Source organism: Vanessa tameamea, chromosome 30 (genome assembly GCF_037043105.1).
Source record: "Vanessa tameamea isolate UH-Manoa-2023 chromosome 30, ilVanTame1 primary haplotype, whole genome shotgun sequence".
NCBI lineage: Eukaryota > Metazoa > Arthropoda > Insecta > Lepidoptera > Nymphalidae > Vanessa > Vanessa tameamea.
This window is the reverse complement of record NC_087338.1, coordinates 932869-952754: the sequence shown is the minus strand read 5'-3', so window position 1 is coordinate 952754 and position 19886 is coordinate 932869. Positions and strand designations below refer to the sequence as shown.

The following is a 19886-nucleotide window of genomic DNA, read 5'->3' as shown; positions in this document are numbered from 1 at the left end:
ATACAATAAATATTAAGACACCATGTATAATACTGACATATCAAGCTGCAAGAGTACTCGAATAAATTGTTTTAGTTAGATTTAAGCAGACGTATAAATAGTGCAATCAAATGGCAGGTAGAGTTAAGATAAAGAAACCGTAGATTTGAATATTCCATGCGATGTGCTAATATCTCTATGATATTATGCACTACAAACTTTAATTCGCTTTATTCAATATATAATGTGTTCGCTGTGGTCTCCTGTAATTGAACAGCTCATACATTTTAGAATGTTATTGTGGGTATTGTTTTTTGGAGATCCTTTATAAATAAATAAACACAAACGCTCCTTGATTAATATACTGAACACGTCATGATTTATACACACGTAATTAAGAGCTGCTTTGAACCTTTTGTCTTGAAATTTCTATAGCGCTCTTCCATATCTGTCCTTAAACATTTAATTAAATTACCATGCAGCAGAATCTTCTACGACTCGGTAACAGCTGAAAGCCAAAATATTCTACTCGTTCGAAAAAAAAAAAACAATCGTATTTTTTATTCAAATAAATTCTCTTTCCAGGTTTCCCCCCTTTCGAATGGTGGGCAGATCCCCCAGATGAGGTGAAAATGAGGGCCCACATTTTCAATATCACAAATCACGAGAGGTTTATGAATGGGTTGGATGCCAAGATGAATGTTCAGGAAATCGGTCCAATAGTATACTTGTGAGTATGACAAAGTTGTTTAATAATCCTTCATAATAATATATAGGATATCTGTTTAATATATATATATCCGACTCGTTGGCTTAATGCATTTAAATTGCAGAACCCCTCATCCCCAAATCCCCCCATTAATCCCATACATGGGTAAACAATATGATAGTAATACATACTGGAGCCCATTTACGTTCATGCGGGTGTCTAATCCAAAAAAATAATAACCTAGCTAGCTAGCTCAGACAGAGCAAGTCATTATTGTTATAGTTTATCTGTGTCTGCAGTTTCGGCCGCATATTTTTGTGCTTGGGCTTAAGAGGTTTTCAGTATAGCCTTTTCTGTTCCCCTAACAACGTGTGTGCAAAATGTCATGATGATCGATTGCGTAGTTAAGAAGTTAAAGCGTAACAATCAAATATACACATAAAATCACTTTCTTATTTTAAAAAAGAGTATATTATCCTCTCTTTTTGACAAATTCAAAGCACCATTAGTGTTTGTATTAATATTTAGTAATTATTGATACCTCAAGAAATTGCTAAAGATTGTGAGAGCGCCATTTTGAAACCAATAAACCGCGGTTTTATCCACGCGATATTTATAAAACTTTATAGCACACATAACTTTATCCCCAATTTAACCCTTCGAGAGTTGGATTAAAACAAAGTAGCCTATCCTTTCTATGTTTATTCCGTACCAAATTTTATCAATATCGGTTCAGTAGCTTAGCCACAGTAGCTTAGTTCACAGTATAATGTCCTACGTTATTATGCTTTGGGGTAACGCAGCCGCTATACATGCTATATTTGTGCTGCAGAAGAGGGCTATTCGCGCAATCTATAACCTAGGAGCCAAGGAATCATTAAGGTATCAATTTAAAGAAATTAAGATATTAACTGTTGCTTCTCAATATATATTCTGTATTGTTTTGTATGTACGGAAAAATATTAATGTTTTTATGAGAAAATGTGATTCTCATACCATTGGTACAAGGAACATACACAATCTTGTTACTCCTGTTACTCGACTGCATAGAGTCAGTAACTCTTTTGTGGGACAACGTATATGCTTCTACAACAGGGTCCCAGAAAGCGTTTAAAAGCTTCTGTTGCCAAATTTAATAAAATTGTTAAGGAACGCTTGTGTGCTAAAGGTTACTATACAATTAGTGAGTTTATGTTTGATAGCACACCTTGGGAATGAAACGATCGCTCCCTGGCTGTTTCTATTCATATACAATTACGTATGTAATTAATTTGACAAAAAAAAAAAAAGACCCGCTGAGTTTCTTTCGCCGGTTCTTCTCAGGTCAGGGTGTTCCTTTTTCCGAACCGGTGGTAGTGTTTAATTTGACCATCAATAAGAAAGTGTAATGCTTCTATGTTGAATAAAGGAATTTGAGTTTGAGTTTGAGTTTGAGCCGTGAAAGCGTAACATACAAACAGAGTTTCTTTCGCATTTATAATTAGTATGACTAGCGACATCTTTACGTGTAAAATTAAAATATTTTTTTCTAATGGCATCCTTGAAAAAAATGATGTATCCTCAATATCACAGATTATATATAATGTAGACCACAACCAATGTCATGTCAATTCAAGGTCAAAGTTGTTTACATATCTTTAGTCCTCCTGCCGTTGAAATTGACTCTATGTAGTATACGTCTTATCAAATTTCATAATTAAACAATTAACTTCATTAAAAAAAAATCTGTCAACTTCATTAAATAATTATTTACATTGTTTCAGAGAAAAACTTAAACATTCCAATATGAAATTCAACGAAAACAGCACATTGACGTACACGGCAGAGAGATATCTGATTTACCTTCCAGATGAGAATACGATCGATTTAAACGACACAGTGATCGTTCCGAATTTGGCGTTGCTGGTAAGTAAGGATAAAAATTATAAAAATATAAAAAATAGGGCTGTCCCGACGACAATTAAAAAAATCGACGTTGGGATTTTAATGATACCACATTTATCTTTGTTCTAATAAGTAAACCCCGGGCGCCGAGTTGAAAGCTTAGTGTATATTATAAATACACTAAGCTTACATTTTAATTCGCTGGAGAAATGAGTTTACGGGGTATGTGAGACGCACCGGCGCCGAATGCACCGAAATATCCACAAAAAAACCAGCGGTAAACCTTGCGCTAGCGTGACGACCTGGCGGTTGGCCCGCATATGAGGGCCTCCAATCACACACCTAATCACACAAAAATAAAGATCAATATTAGTAATTTCTAACTATTTATTACAAATAAAATCATTCGGAAGGTTAATTCTATTAACAAATCACTGTATCGTGATCAAATGGAAAGATGATCGTTGCCGTTTTAGTATTTTAATTCTACTAATACAACTAGATATAGTTGCGTTCGATCGAATTTAGATCGGATCGGAATAGAATCGTTAAGATATCGTAATCGTTATAAATTAGTAGATTCGCCCCTGAATGCTCCGAACACAATTTTTCGAACGTTCCTTACAATTTTACGATGACATAATTAATACATTAGAACCTCCTAAATGATGCGGTTTCCTTTTATAAAATTTCCTTTCGTTCGCCGTAATCGCTGGTCGGACGGCGCTCCAAGGTTAATAACATTTTCAAAATCCGTTTCATTTTGCGGATATTCTATTAAAAAAAAAAAAAAACAGTGTCAAGGCTATAGTGTCATTAAGAGTACTTATGTTTAAGTTGTAGTTACGATAAATAGTTCACAAAAGAAGCGAATTCAAGGTAATCACGATGTTTAAGGTAATAATCAAATGAGCGACTACCAAGTACGTATTAGTGTTAAAATTCAAATGTGTTTCTAATTGATGTCGCTAGATGGCGCAGATAATTTTTTTTATGTTTCTATGATCTATGATAGCTTTTATGATCATATAGATTGTGTTTAAGTTGATAGTTAAAATTTTAAAGGAATATTTTATTTTCTACTTTTTAGAGCATTTAAATAAAAGCTTTTTTTGCTTTTAATTTACATTGTTATGATCTTATTAATGTTGATTATATAATATAACAAGAGTAAGGCCAACTAAAAGGTTTCTCCTTAAATTGATGGTCATATTGATATGCTAGGGATGCATTTTGTAGATAAACATTACATTAACAGCCTGTAAATTACCCCCCACTGCTGGGCTAAGGCCTCCTCTCCCTTTGAGGAGAAGGTTTTGGAGCATATTCCACTACCCTGCTACAATGTGGGTTGGTGGAATACACATTTGGCAGAATTTCGTTGAAATTAGACACATGCAGGTTTCCTCACGATGTTTTCCTTCACCGCCGAGCACGAGATGAATTATAAACACAAATTAAGTACATGAAAATTCAGTGGTGCTTGCCTGGGTTTGAACCAGAAGTCATCGGTTATGATCCACGCATTCTAACCACTGGGCCATCTCGGCTCTGATTAACATATCAAGTGAAAAATAATGTATAATTAGAAAAAAAATAATGCAAAGAAAAGTTAAGTCTGAGCTTACTTTAATGAAGAATAACTTTATTTTGACATAAAAGCACTGTAGAAGTTTAGGTCTTCCAATCTGTGTTGCATAACTATCGATAGTTTGACTATCTAGTGGACTATCGATATGCAACACTACTTGCAATAAAACGATTTATCTCTCCTCTGGTTAGGCGTGAATCCTAATCGAAGGTTGCAGGCTCCTTCAAGCACCTGAATTCGTATACTTAATTTTTAATTACCATCTCGTGCTCAGCGGAGACTGACAACATCGTGCTACACACAACACAAAACAACACACACAACAACTGCCTGTGTCACACACGCACAGTTTACTATCACAGGCAGTACTAGTAGCAAAAACAATTATTTCCAAACAGGATCTGTTAAAAAAAACATTTAAAATTAATACATTTTTGTTCCAGGGTATTTCGTCTTATCTTCACGACGCAAACTATTTCGTCCGCACCGGTTTCAAATTATTAGTAAACACGCATGGCAGCGAATTATTTCTCAAGAGAACTATTTATGAGTATCTCTGGGACTACAGGGACGCTCTCCTGGAAACGTCGAGAAATTTGGCCCCAGCCATCGTGCCTTCGACGAACATGGGCATGCTGAGTAAAGTAAGTCATCCCGAAATCCCATATACCATACCATTCATAGTGTTACCTGCGTCAAAAATAAATGTTTATAATATTACTTTGATTTGTTAAACATTACATTAGTGCAACCCTGACTTATGATCTGGTAACCGTGCGTCAGAAGGGGACGAGACATAATGTGTATTTTCAATGAATACTTGATTTATGACGAATGTTAATGTTTATTTTAAGAATTTTAACAAATACTCTTGGCGTAAAAATATACGGACTAAAAAATAATTGACGAACGTCAAAATTAATGATTTCATAACCGAGTCACCTCTGCAACGATGGCGTTTCGCAACTTGCTTTAAGAGCTCTAAGGACAGGACACGTAAATCTTAGTGGATCGCGTTGAAATCCGGAAAAGTATCTTACTTACCAGCGAGTTTTCGTGTATTTTATTTATGTGAATGTCTTGCGGCAGTGGAAAGAAAACATCGGGTTTAAACCTAATGAAAATTCTGCTACAAATTTATCTAACAACCTCGATTTAGCAGCGTTACCAAATTCTCAAATTTCTTTTCGAAATCTGCTCATCTTAAGAAGAATAGAGCTTTGGAGCAGTTGAACATTTATAGGTACCACACCAGGTACATGTAACACATACCAAAAATACATACAAAAGTCATACAACATAATAAAAGTCTTACAAGGCCTAACACCTATTAGAAATTGTTTTATTTTTGAAGTTTTACTTCTTTTGGTGTGTTATGAAAAAAATATGACAGTGATTTGACTTTAAAACGAAATAATGAAGTTGCTCCCTATACCGCCAATTAAATGTCAAATCGGTCGAAATGACAACTTCACGCCTTAATTTTTTTCACAATATTTTATTTATTACAAATTAAATTTGTGTTATAAGTGTTGGTTAAAAATAAGAAATGACATCTATCATAATAATAATTATTATTATCTTATTGTAATTAATTATTTGCATGTAATTAAAATTAATTTATTTTAATTACGCTGAAGAAGTAAAATTTCGCGCTCATTTTTTTTTTTTTTATTATCGCTTTCTATCATTTGATTTTGAAATTTGAGTTTCGAAAACGTCCTGGAAAAAAGGGTCCCAATAAATACCTTAAAACATTTTTGTAAAAATTATACAGACAAAACAAAAGTTACTAAAAAATTGAAGATTAACTTAAATAGTCAATTATAAGGACTTAAAAAAATCTATAGAAAGCCACTTTATTTTTGTTAATTGTTACAGATATACGCAGACTTTACGGATGAGGTGACAGTTAAAATTGGCCCACAGTGGGGACACGAGAACTTCTTCCAAATCGATAAACTTAGGGGACTCCCGCACATTACTGGATACGATCCTAATGTAAGTTATGGCGTTTTAGAATTACGTGTAGGACCTTCCTAATACATTTTTACAACAGTCGTTTTGTTTTGACTTAACGCGGGAAACTTTGACGTAGTGCTTTAATTGACATGCGTAACTATGCCTTTAAATTTAAACTAAGCTTGTAATGTCGACTGCACCGTTGAAGCTATGGACTATCGGTATAAGAAAAAGTCATATAAGAAATATATAAATGTACGTCTGTCTGTTGCTCTTTCAAACTATTGAACCGAATTTGATTTTGGAAGGACAAGGATACTTTTTCTACCTAAACTGACAACCCTTAAAATACGAGCGATGCCGTCGGCGACATCTTGTACATAGTATTTTTTTTTTGGTTGAATAATGTGTGCAAGTGTCATAATCAAATGCCTTTTAAAAAAAAATAAGTCAAGCTTCATTTCAGAAATGTCCAGACACACTATCAGGTTCAACGGAAGGCGTGCTGTACCACCAGCATCTCTCGAAAGATGAAGCTCTCATTTGCCTCAGGAAAACTGTCTGCAAAGTCATGCCTTTATATTTTGAAAGTAAATTGTATTTTATAATAGTTGTAACGACTGTTAGATCATTACATAGTATAAAACAAAGTCGCTTACCGCTGTCTGTCGCTATGTATGCTTAGATCTTTAAAATTACACAACGGATTTTGATGCGGTTTTTTTTAATAGATAGATTGATTCATGAGGAAGGTTTATATGTATAAAACATGCACAATATAGTAGAGGAACACTGATAATTTTAGAGGTTTCTAAAGTGATGTCGTGAATAAACACATTTTTTGCGTTTACATTGCAAACGCTGGCTGAACCTTACGAGATAGATCAAAATAATGTACTACAGTATTGTACACCTTATAAAGGTCTTCAAAAAAGTCCGCAATGGTATATATCTATCTCTTAGGGATTGCCCATAATAACTATTTCTTATCCTTTACTTTTTACGAGAAATAATGGCTTATTTTCGAAGCGATTTTAAGCAATACAGCATTAATATTTACCCAATTAAGTACCTTAAATACATTGCGTATTTAATATAGATCAATATGGCGCTTTACGGCATGTAATTTAAATGAATATATTCGAAGATATTACAGATTTAAAACCGTTTTGTATTGTCTAATGACTGAAAAACTGTGAACGTTGTAAGACGTTCTGTAGTATATTTAGTAGCAGCATTGCACCCGAGCGAAGCCGGGGCGGATCGCTAATTTAAAATAAATCGACATCTTAATATCAAACATGGATTCGCAAGATCCTAGGCAGTAGCCACAGATGTTTATGTAGGCGGAGGGATAAATGGGTCACCTGATGGTAAGCGATCACAATCACCAACCTTGAGATATGGTATGTCACTTGCGCCTGTTACACTGGCTCACTCATCCTTCAAACCGGAACACAACAGTACTAAGTATTTCTGATTGGTTGTGGAATGTCTGATGAGTGGGTGGTACCTACTCAGACGGGCTTACACAAAACCCTGCCACCAATAACTTATCTTTACTATTATTATAAATACGAAAGTAACTTAGTTTGTCTGTCTGTTTCTCTTTTACGGTCAAGCCAATGAACGATTTTTGCAGCCGCGAGCGCCAACTAGTCATTTTATATTTTATATTTCCACCACGCTGCTCCAATGCGGGTTGGTGGAATACACATGTGGCAGAATTTCATTGAAATTAGACACATGCAGGTTTCCTCGCGATGTTTTCCTTCACCGCCGAGTGCGAGATGAATTATAAACACAAATAAGGCACATGAAAATTCAGTGGTGCCTGCCTTGGTTTGAACGAACCACGCGTTCTAACCACTGGGCCATCTCGGCTCTTACAGACGCGAGCGCCAACTAGTCGCATAAACTAAAATAATGATCAATTAATCAATAGTACTAAAAGTAGGGCAATGGCATTTGGCTTTGAAGAATAATTATATTTTTCTTCCATTACAGAGGAAGCAATAATGGACGGGGTTAAAGTCTACAGGTACAATCTACCGGAGAACGTGTTTGATCGAGTGAATGGGACGGACTGTTACGCTTCCGATGTTCCACTACCTGATGGGGTCAGTGATGCGTCTAAGTGTTTTTCAGGTAATATTCTCGTTTTTCTATTATATATTTGCACGTTTGCAAGGCTTTGTAACACCCACTTATCAAATATTCTACTTTAATTGTGGTTTGAAGGACGTGTACGTTGGTCTAGTGACTAGGTATGTGGCCGCAGATCCTGAGTTCCTGGATTCAAACTTTAGGTCGATCCGATAAAAATTTATTGAGTTTTTCTATTAAAACAATTCGAATTCTTGTAGTTAGAAGTGTGTGCACTCCCGTGCCTCAGAAAGCACGTCAAACCTAAATATCTTTCCGGCTGTGTCCGATCTCCCCCTAACCGAAATCGTTCAGGACGATGTCATCATCACGCCAGTGTGACTACACAAAGGGACATAACACGTTTCTTCTCAATGTTTGGGAATTTAATATTATTGTACAATTATCACAATTGAGTTCTTGATCTTGTTTATTTAATATTTACAATGTATACAAAGTCCACTCGAACATTCTCTGGCGTACTGTCAAATGTCTAATCAAAGACAATAAGATTTAGGCATAGACAATTTCACTGCCTATTACTAATATAATATATTCCTAGCTATTATTAATAAAACAATATCACGATTCCTAATCATTAAACGATCAACTAAACGAAAACATAATGCGATTCATCTTTCAGATTTTCCAATGGTGGCGTCTTACCCCCACTTCTATACCGGATCACCCCCTAAGGACCTTTATGTCACCGGATTGAAACCGGATCCGGCAAAACACAATTCCTATGTTTATGTTGAACCGGTAAACTTTTACATATTATATAAATATATATATGTATATTAATTCAAATAAGTTAGGTATACGTTCGCTGTTACGTCTTGTGTAACATATATCTAAATTTAATCTGAATAATTGACATTAAAATAAAAAAAAAAGCAATTACAAACAAACATTAAAATTTATGTTATAACTGTTAAGCAATTTTCTGTAAATAATTGTTTTTTTTTTTTTAGGTAACTGGCATCCCCTTTAGGGCCGTTGCCAGAATGCAGTGTAATTTAAGAATAAACAATTTGTCCAGTTTCTATTCGCCAGAGCTCGATAAATTCTCCAATATCGTTTTACCGATTGGATGGATTGAGTATGTAAGTTATTATATGATTTTATTTCAACTGTACGAGTTCTTAAGCATTGTTTATTTTATTTATTTATTTTATTTTATTTTATTTTATTCGGGAAACAAACAGTACAAATTAACATAATTAAAAAAAAAAACAAAAAATATAAATCATTGACCAATAAAGTTTCCACAATTAAATAATACATAGAATAATGCGAGCAAGTTAATTACAATTAAAAAAAAAAAAAAATCTAATACATTAAATAAAAAGTAATATCATATAAACAGAAAATAATTAATAATTATAGTAGAATTTACAAAAATATAATCTTATTAATAATAAAATGCAAATGTAACTTAATATGAATAACAATAATTACTAAGAATTTTTCTTAATTTGTTCAATTAACTTTTGTAAGGAGCCTGTAAAGTAATCAATTGAACAGTATTCTTTGTTGTATAATAAACAAGAACGGTAAATGAAGGCATTTTGTGCATAATTAGTACGTGTAGTATGTAAGTTAAATAAAGATTTATTTCGCGAAGATTGTCTTGGACATCTGAAGTTAAGACAATTAAGAAGAAATGGAGAGTCAATAATATTATGTAGTAATTTCAGCAGAAATGTTTGATCCTTTATCTTACGACGTTTTTCTAATGGGACCAAATTAGGAACACATTGATCAGTAGCAGAATACCTAAATTTTAAATGCTTTAAGAATTTTGTTTGAACTTTATTGTATTTTAGCAAGATTAATTGCTCTGAATATTATATCGCCATATTTCTATATAAAATTTAAAATAGTGTTTATTTAGGCCAATATCGTTCGTAAATATCAAATACATTATTTATATATATTATATGCTACAGTCCTGGCTTTACACGAATACAATAAGTATGTATCTATATACAAATTTAGATTGAAGATCAAACATTTAAAGAAAAAATATTGTATTTTTTCGTCTAGGACAATTGAAAATCTCGGTTTTTCTCAACTATAATATGCTAATATTGTACATATAAACCTTCCCTTCTTTTGCGTAACTTAAGAGATTAAACGTACAGACGGCGAGAACTTAAGTAACAAAGTATGCATATATTTATAATCATGAGTCATCAAACATTTGTTACAGATCCTAATACATATTTAAACTTTTTAAATATTTAACTTATTTTCAGAATCAGGAAGGCCTTCCTACATACGTCCTGTACATGGTGTACTTTATGTTGGTCATCCTACCTCCGCTGTCAACTGTCATATTCATAATGACATTCATTTTAGGGACGTACCTGATAGCAAAACAAATTTATCGACGTAGGGTCAAAAGAGAATCATTATCATCAATTTTTCAATATAATAAATCAATTATAGATAATTTGGAAAATAATAAAATGTTGACTTATGAAAAAGAAACGTTTTTAAGTAGAGTTACTAAAAGTTAAGGTTCCGCCACACAGGTTATTTGTCTGCCGTTATTAGCAGGGTATAATAAATATATGACGTGAATTCTTCATTGACGGCTAGTAATATAATAGTAATCATTCATACTTCGTCAACATATTTTGTAACAATATATTTTATTAGGATTTATACATTTAAAAAAAAGAAGTATATTTTGAAGGTTTATTTTTGTTGTATTATATTTAAAATGTGTTAAACAATATGAGCCTTAAATGTTAACAAATATTCGTATTGTCTATCGATGTTTGTCTATAATAAATATTTTTTTTACAAGGAAACCGAAATTAAAACTTCAGTAGTTAATTATCTGGACAATTTTTTTTTTTTTTAAATCAAGACTAACGTTGTTAATTTCGTTTTTATAAGTTGGCATGTATTTACGTGGCTGAGCTACAAAAAATTTAAACGTCAAAATTGTGAAATTATTATTATGTGTAGTAAATGAAAATATGTTGTAAAATTTTCGAAAATATTCGATATATCAGTGATGTATTTAGTCTTAAATTATTTATCAAACTAGTGTCGAATTTAAAAAAAAAACTTTATTATCTTGGTGCTACACTCGATTCCAAATGTGCGTATACTTAGGGGCCACCATTTTTATTGAGCTTGAACAGTCTATCTAGATATAAAAATAATCAAAGTATGTAACATATAAAATATACATAAATAAGTAATAATTAAGGTATTTTTAAGTTAAGACTGATTTTAAATCACATCAAAGAAATATATAGGTTAAGTAAAAAAGGGTTGAAGTAATTTAAAAGTATTTTAGGGGATTTTATAAATTCAATATCGAGCAGGGTTTATGTTTGACGTTAATTAGATGTAATTAGAACAAATTATTTTCTTGTATAATTATGTTATATATAAGTTTGACATTTAAGTAACAGATGTCATTTTGATGTAATCTGTTTTTCCTACGTGACATTAGTGCCAAATCTATCGTACAAATTTGTAACTGGTATTCTTTTTAATTACACAATATTCGAAATAATAGCTACGTACATGTTAATATTATACACTAAAATCTTATTTGAAACGCGTTGCATCTTCTGATACAACTTTTACGTAGGTTATTTTAATAGTTTTTTCATTTAAACATTACGAAGGTTACGTCTCAATTAGTATAGATTTAAATTATGACATTTGTATCCGTTTTTTAATGGCGGGAACTTAATATAGATGCGTGATTATTTGCGATAATTTTAACCCCCATATGCATAATGCAAAAGTAAACCATTTTTGAATTATAACGTTTTTTAGATTTTTTCAAAATAAGTCAAAAATGCAACTTCAAAAATTTTATTTACACATAATATGTCGAGTATAATGAATTTAACGTCAACATAAAAGGCTGATGTTGAATCAAATTGGTAATTATTTAATTTGCGTACTTTTGCATGTATTTTTCGCTGATTACTGCAGGCACTAGCTTTACCTTGTACCCGTGTTAAGTGTCAATCCGTTTTTTAAATTGTGTTACACGCTGTACAACAATAAAAATAAATATCCTGATGTTTTCAAGATTTATGTAAAATAATTGATATACCTATACATTTTATAAAGTTTACTACGAATATTTCTAGCTTCAATGTTTGAGACCGATTAAAAAAAATATATAAGTGAACCTTAAAGTTCCTATTTCAAAGACTTTCTTGAAGTTGATGTTGACGTTATAACACAATATGGCTTCCTTCCTGTCAATAGCACGTGCATTATTTACTTTTATTATTAATAAGAATTGTTCCTATCATTTATATTATTATTAAGCTACTCTATTTTAAATGGAATAAAGTCATTAAGAAATTTGTTTAACTTTCATTTATTATTCCATCATCATTGCGCCAACCTTTGTCAATCAAATCAAATTAAATGCTTTTATTCAATATAGAAGGATTACACTGACCCGAGAAAAAACAGCGAAAGAAACGCAGCAGGTATCTAAGAGATATTCCATCTGCCTGTTACACTGTTATAAGATGTTCCTTGTGCCTGTTACACTGGCTCACTCACCCTTCACATCCTAACATATAAATACTAACTATTGCTGTTTAGCAGTAGTATATTTCATAGGTACCTTTATTTTAAGTAAATAAAACAATGATGTCCGTCAAATATATTTATTAAAATTAAACAAATTGAAGATAACAATTACTTCATTAACAGTAATAACAATTTAAGAAAAAAAAAAAGAAATATACTCTTCTAATAACAAAAAAATAAAACATTTAACAAATAACGATCACTTAATCTAAATCTAATTTGTTTAATTAATAAGGCAGATGATTATGCATTTCGACCTTATTTCAGTCTCAAATATAAGGAAAAGGGGGGAGGGGGGGATGTTGTTGCGTCATTGCTTCCACTGGCATTTTTAAACGACATATAGGTGGACATGCAATTGAATTTAGAAAGTAAGATCAAAACTCTTGTTAAATATCAAATTTTAGATCGACCAATTTTAATCTAAAATATATTATTTTCAAGCAATTACACTTAAATCACATAAATAATACTTGTAGCTCTACTACAATATAATATAATATGTTATTGTTACAATTTTATATATATTTATTCAAATATATTAAAATGAGTTATACCGTTTCTACTGCTTAAAGAGATATCGCAGTCATTGCTTGTAATATTCAGCATTATCTTGAGAGAACTTTCTAGAACTTGCGCCTGTTCCAGACATTTGGTAACCGTTTGTCTGAAAAGTTTATAACGAGTGCGTCACACATGATGAAGAAATCATACATTTTTTTAAATTGTAAATATGTAGGCTTAGTACCAAATGAATCACCTTATCATGAGGGGTTACGATCACTTATAGTCATGGGCACTATATGATGAGTGGGTGATACCTACCCAGACTTAGTTTGCCGTGTGCCTAATACCTTACGGTAAGTAGTCCTCCTTACTTTGTCAATGTCGCGTGCCTGTAGTTACACTGGCTCACTCATCCTTCAGACCGGAACACAACAATACTAAATATTTATTTGGCGGTAGAATATCATGAGTTGATGACACCCTCCCAGACAAGCTCGCACAGAGCTGTAACACCACTTGATCTCTCCTCTATTTCACTAAAGAAAATTTACCTGTATCTAGTCATTCTCTTGTCCTCTGTAACGTCATTTCCGGCCTTTATGAACATAGTTTTCAATGTACTATCCGCCGACTCCCTCTCGATAATACTGAAAACATTCATCGACATTACATTTCCATATTCACTTACCTTGACAGATGCACAGAATTTACATATTTATGACTTAAATGTATGTTTATACAATTCGACCCGACACTGTAGCAATGATTTTATGTTATTTGACATTAACAAATTCATATATAGATTTAAGTTGACAGAGGGTACTATGTACCTACCAATAAAATCCAGAAGACAATTTGGTAACCTAATTGCTTACAATATTAATAATTATTATATGTCCAATGTTAGCAAGGATCATATGTATAATAAAAATAATAATTTAATTTATATTATCACTGATAAAAGTAAATATATTAAAGTTCATAGTTTAAACTAAATAAAATGACAAAATCTATGCCCTCTTAAATATTATACATCAAAACATACAGGGCATAGGTGGCAAGGATCATGAAATAGAATTATTTTCATAGTGTTATAAAACTCATGTATTTCGTTTCACAGAGCATTGGATAAAAAGTTTTGACATATTTAATATTCCAAACTATAAACTGTCAAGTACATTCGTAAGAGAGAATGACATTCGTGGCGGCTCATTTATATTAGTACGGAATGATATAGTTTGTAAATCTCGAAAAGATATAGTGGCTCTCTCTATCGAACGTACTGTTGAACTATCCTGCGTTTAATTTCCACAGCACATTATAGTATGCGTGTACCCCATCGGGAGATTTTTAATTATTTGAGACCACTATGGAGGATAGTCTTAAATATATATATAAAATTGATAAATATGTAATTGTATGTGGTGACTTAACGTCGACTTATTAAAAGAAACTTCGTCGAGTGTTCGGTCGGTCACCTTGTTTAAGTCATTTAAACTAACGCACAGAGTTAATGAACCGACACGAATAACCATTAAATACTTCTACGTGTATTGACAATGTGTTTTGTGACTGAAATATACCAAGTGTTAGTAATAAATAATTTAACTTCTTTGGAACACAAAGAAATTATTCATCAAAAAAAATTACATAGATGATAAAAAAGCGTGGAGTTAATGCTTGACTACCAGGCAGGAGACATGACATACATATATAATTGTATTCAACTAACATGACTGTATTTTTAGATGTTGAAAAAGAGTAACTACTGAGTTTCATGCCGGTTCTTCTCGGTAGAATCTACATTCCGAAACGGTGGTAGCTTTACTTTAAATAGTTTGTTAAATGACGATTCAAAAGTGCTTGTAAAAGCATACTTGAATAAAGTATATTTTGATTTTGAACAATCATCGCTGTTGGGTTCTTAGTATTGTTTAATTTCTATCTACGATATATACTGATTATTATAACCTTTTATCCCCCTGATGGTGATACCCGTGCTATTTGGGATTCCTACCCAATAAAACCACTGCGATGGCAGTCTTTGACGCAGATCGGAAAGTGGGATCGTGTCGATATAACACATCCGTGGCTTCACGGGGCGAAGGTTGTATTTGACCCCCCCCCCCCACAACGCAAATACCAAGAATGGTCATGTCAATGATACCTATACATTTAACATATGATAATAAAATAAACTAACCTCTTCAACTTCTCGATGACGTCAGCAATGTGTGTGTGCGTCTGATTCGCTTTGTTTAGAAGTTGATTTTTCGTCTCATCCGACAATTCGTCTTCTTGGAACTCCTTAATGCATTTGTCTCTGTAAATATAGTTACATTATTGAATGTTGTAATAGGGCTGTCGTCCTGACCGATTTCGACAACGGCGACCGTTCTCTAGAGAGACCAGCCAGCCCAGGAAACATAATAGTGTAAAAATGTATGCACGAATAAAAATTAACTGTCATAGTATGTTGGGACAGTATAATAATATTGGGGGAGGGGGGCGTTTTATTCAGTATTTCTCTAGCTGACGTAAAATTTAGATTTTTGCAAATTTATAATAATACTGGAAAATGCTCAAACAAAAGCACATCCTCTATTTCCTATGACAGGAAATCAGATAGAAAAAGGGGAAGCAACGGCTTTACGTGTAAGCAACAAGTTCCTCACGCTGCATATTTTATCGACCCAAGATCCCAACCTCATTGGGTAAATCCTAGAATTCTGAAATCCTGAATGATGATGATTTCGTCTGATTTCGGTCACGGCTTTCAAAATCTCAAGGGAGACCAGCCAACTACGCAGGACAAATGTTTACAAATATATGCACAAGACTGTGCTGTGCGCAAACACAGATGTACTGTCTATACCCCAATTCTCACAGTGCGTGAGACACCAAAACTGACCCAACCGGAAACAGTTCAGGCGTAGAACCAACAGCTTAACGTGTTTTCCGGGGTACGAGATACACTTCTAACTTCCAGACTTCAGGTTGTTACTGAGAATTTTTCGACAGAAAACTCAATAACTTTTAATGCCCCAATTTGGGAGAACCCATAACGTTCAGATCTAGGCCCTTATATCATAGTCATTAGACCAACGAGGCAGCCAATAAAGTCAGTTTTCTTACGTCACCTATTAGCTACTAGACCAAGATGTAAGATACTCACACAAAACTATAAATCAACTTAAACGAAGTACTCAGCTCCGACAAGAAGCTCCTTATCAATGTACAAGCGTGTACTTCATTCTCGAACCCACTGTCGACAGTTGAGTCATTCCTTGCATCGTTACAGTTTACATCATTAATTAATGAAAGGCTATCATTAAAATCTTTAATAAAAACATCGTCGTTAAAATCATAAAGTGGAACAGTCTCAACATTTGTTTCGTTATGTTTAGTTTCACTGATCGACGATAAAGAATCAACTATTTCTGAATAATCCAGAGCGTCTAGATTCAATTGTGTTGCTTTATTGACTTTCCTTTCAAATTTATCTATTATTTTTATATTTCTTATCACTTTCGGACCATCTTTTTCATTACCATCTGTAAACGTGTTCCCGTGGAGTAATGGTATGTTTAATTCTGGTTCTCCATCGCTTCGATTTTTAACTCTATCGAAAGTGTTATCGTGTGATTTCAAATTCTTATCTTTTAATGGGTCTTCGAATGATATTCGTTTCTGGTTGTCAATTTTGAACGTATTCAGATTTCTACCGGATGTCCGGAATATTTTCATATTTGGTTTTAAGTTTTCATCCTGAAAAATGTTATAAATGTATGCCGTGATAAGACAATGAAACTATAAACAGCCATTAAATTATAATTACATCTTTTTCTGATAAGTATTTTTAATTATCTATAAACAACTCTGTAATCAAAATTAACTACTGTGTTTGTTGCCGGTCCTTTACAGTAGAATCTACATTCCGAACCGGTAGTATATTTACATTTAATTTAACACTGTAACATAACGATTCGAAATTGCTTTTATGAGCCTACTTGAATAAAGAATATTCTGATTTTGATAAATAGATATTTCAGTAAGGCGAGATTTTCTGACAACCGTCTCCTTACTCCTCAGTAGCGCGTACAGCAACCCGAGGTCTTCCTAACCTCCACAACCTACAACTTTATAGACAATTTAAAAGAAACTTACCTGTATAGTGTCTTCGTCGACTTCATTATAATTTTTCCATTCAACGAAATGATTTTTCAGATAACGTATAATGTCACTTCGTTTCTTGACGTCTGGAATTAAAATGGCGTGATTTTTACTGCTCTTAAATTCTGGTCAAAGGCGTTCACCGATTTTGAAGGAAACGTTAAGAGCTTATTCCACCAAGCTGCTCCAATGCGGCCATGCGTATATATGATGTTGATTCAAAGATATATGGTTCAGAAAAACACTTAGGATAACATGCTCAATTAAGTACGGACCTACGGTAAATTGTCATCAATCAAACAAGCATTAAAATATTGCCCCTAAACGAAGATCCATCATACTGTGTTGACGACTAATAAATTATAAGTGATCTTACATCTGTACCTAGGAGTGTGGTGGAATAAACTCCAAACGTAACAGACCATCCTTGAACAGAAGAGGCATAGCCCAGTAGTGGGCTGTTGATATCAATACAATATTCCTAATCGATAAATGATTCCAATATTTCTTAACCAATATTGTAATTGAACCTTATAGCGTAAATGATTAGGTTTATTATCCTTTAAATCAATTAAAAGATACTCACAATTACGCCTGAACAGACATATATCCTCATCGCTTCTTCGTAGAGGCGTTTCGATTTGTTCAAATTCTTCGATAAGCATTGAATTTTCTATACTTTCTAGCAATTTCACTAACGAATCTTCTGTTTCTGAGAAATCTTCTGTGAGCACGCTCTAGAAAATTTTTATTGACAATTGTAACGAATGGTTTACCTAACGATATGTTGGGCAAAGCTGCGGGCGACAACTCATTACTTATATTTAAGATTTATGAACGACTGTATGAATTAATGTATGATTTTTGATTGTTTTTATTATTATTTCAATGCCTTCATTCTTGTATACAAAATATCGTAATGTATTTACAAACAAAACATTATTATTTCCCATCCTCACGTTTCACTCGCAACAAAATACATATTTAACTAACAAATCGAAAATTTCTTTCTAATTGCAGATATCTTTAAGTCTAAATTTGGACTTAGTAATATATTTAGTCATCGCTCACCTTGAAAGCTTCAACCAACAAGAATCCACATTCTAACATCTTCATGTAATCATTCGGTTCGATATAAATTTTATTTATATCTGAAAACGAATACTAGAAATCATTAGAATATCACTACCGCGATACATAGATCATATAAGTAACTTCGGTCTTAGTGTTGCACCCTGAGGAACTCCATTGGACTTTTTTGTTATTTTTGAAAATGTATTTTTTTTATGGCATTGATTGGCGGACGAGCATATGGGCCACCTGATGGTAAGTGGTCACCACGGCCCGTAGACAAAGGCGCTGTAAGAAATATTAACCATTCCTTACATCACCTATGCGCCACCAACCTTGGGAACTAAGATGTTATGTCCCTTGTGCCTGTGGTTACACTGGCTCACTCACCCTTCTAACCGGAACACAACAATACAGAGTACTGTTATTTGGCGGTAGAATAATTATAGTCATATCATCCTCACATGTGATAAACCAAAGTGATAAATGTATGATGTATGTAGAATTAATCACTAATTGGACAGGTTTAAGTAACAAGAGAAGCAGAGGACCTAAGGAACGGTAGATGAAATTAAAAAAAAAATAGCTGGAGAAGAAAACAAACAGAACGCAGATAAGGGAAACCTGAATACCGTCGGGGGATATACCAGGAGGACCTATGACCATCTGGGGCCTTAACAGAATAACTATAATAATAAATCTTGATTTATTAAAAAAGAGATCGAACAGAGCAGTTTAGTTTTATAATTGGTTTGTACAAATTAATCTCATTTCAATCAATTGTAGTACTGTACACCTCGCTAGGTTATAAAATAGTCTGCAATAAGGAGTAACAGTCCCGTTCCCTTCTTCGAGTGTTTCTTAATCATTGTGTACAACACGTGAACACATTATTAAGATTTACAAAAATTATACAATATTATATTCCATAGTTATTCTTCAAATGTGATTGTGTGTGTGCGTGTGGGTGTTTGTGTGAAATTAAACTAAATAAACATACTCTTATGTTTTTACTTTTCTATGTATGTTAAGAAAATAGAAAGGGCTTATTATTATTATTATTATAATCTCCACTCCCAAAATATTAATAATTCCAGTATCTCGCTGGAAAAACTCGTCACAAGTTTCCTTCACGAGAAGTGGAGCGGGGGGGTTGGTTAGCGCGTCTTAGTACACCGGAATACCCATTAAAAAACGTAGTTTAAAAAACGTTTAAGTTTGGGTGCAATAAAAAGTTAACAAATAAATAAAAAACCAGTATATCCAACCAGTAAC

The 19886-nt window shown here is 33.1% G+C and overlaps 2 protein-coding genes across 2 annotated transcripts in view; one reads left to right on the top strand and one right to left on the bottom strand.

Moving 5' to 3' along the window:
- Window positions 1-10940, top strand: part of LOC113391656 (scavenger receptor class B member 1-like) — a 48428-nt gene extending 37488 nt beyond the window's left edge. Inside the window, exons 4-12 of the mRNA XM_026627691.2 lie at window positions 565-709; window positions 2452-2593; window positions 4607-4807; window positions 6045-6164; window positions 6592-6715; window positions 8133-8273; window positions 8914-9032; window positions 9245-9376; window positions 10532-10940. Of these exons, the coding sequence (XP_026483476.2) occupies window positions 565-709; window positions 2452-2593; window positions 4607-4807; window positions 6045-6164; window positions 6592-6715; window positions 8133-8273; window positions 8914-9032; window positions 9245-9376; window positions 10532-10795 (1388 nt within the window). The 3' untranslated portion in view covers window positions 10796-10940. The remainder of the gene's footprint in view (window positions 1-564; window positions 710-2451; window positions 2594-4606; window positions 4808-6044; window positions 6165-6591; window positions 6716-8132; window positions 8274-8913; window positions 9033-9244; window positions 9377-10531) is intronic.
- Window positions 10941-13344: 2404 nt separating this feature from the next.
- Window positions 13345-18703, bottom strand: LOC113391733 (uncharacterized). The gene is made up of 7 exons (XM_026627793.2): window positions 18612-18703; window positions 18127-18277; window positions 17535-17626; window positions 16543-17135; window positions 15571-15690; window positions 13919-14014; window positions 13345-13527 (listed from the first exon to the last, which is right to left on the bottom strand). Exons 1-7 carry the CDS (start codon window positions 18654-18656, stop codon window positions 13389-13391), a joined length of 1236 nt encoding a protein of 411 aa, XP_026483578.2. The 5' UTR covers window positions 18657-18703; the 3' UTR covers window positions 13345-13388.
- Window positions 18704-19886: the final 1183 nt, after the last annotated feature.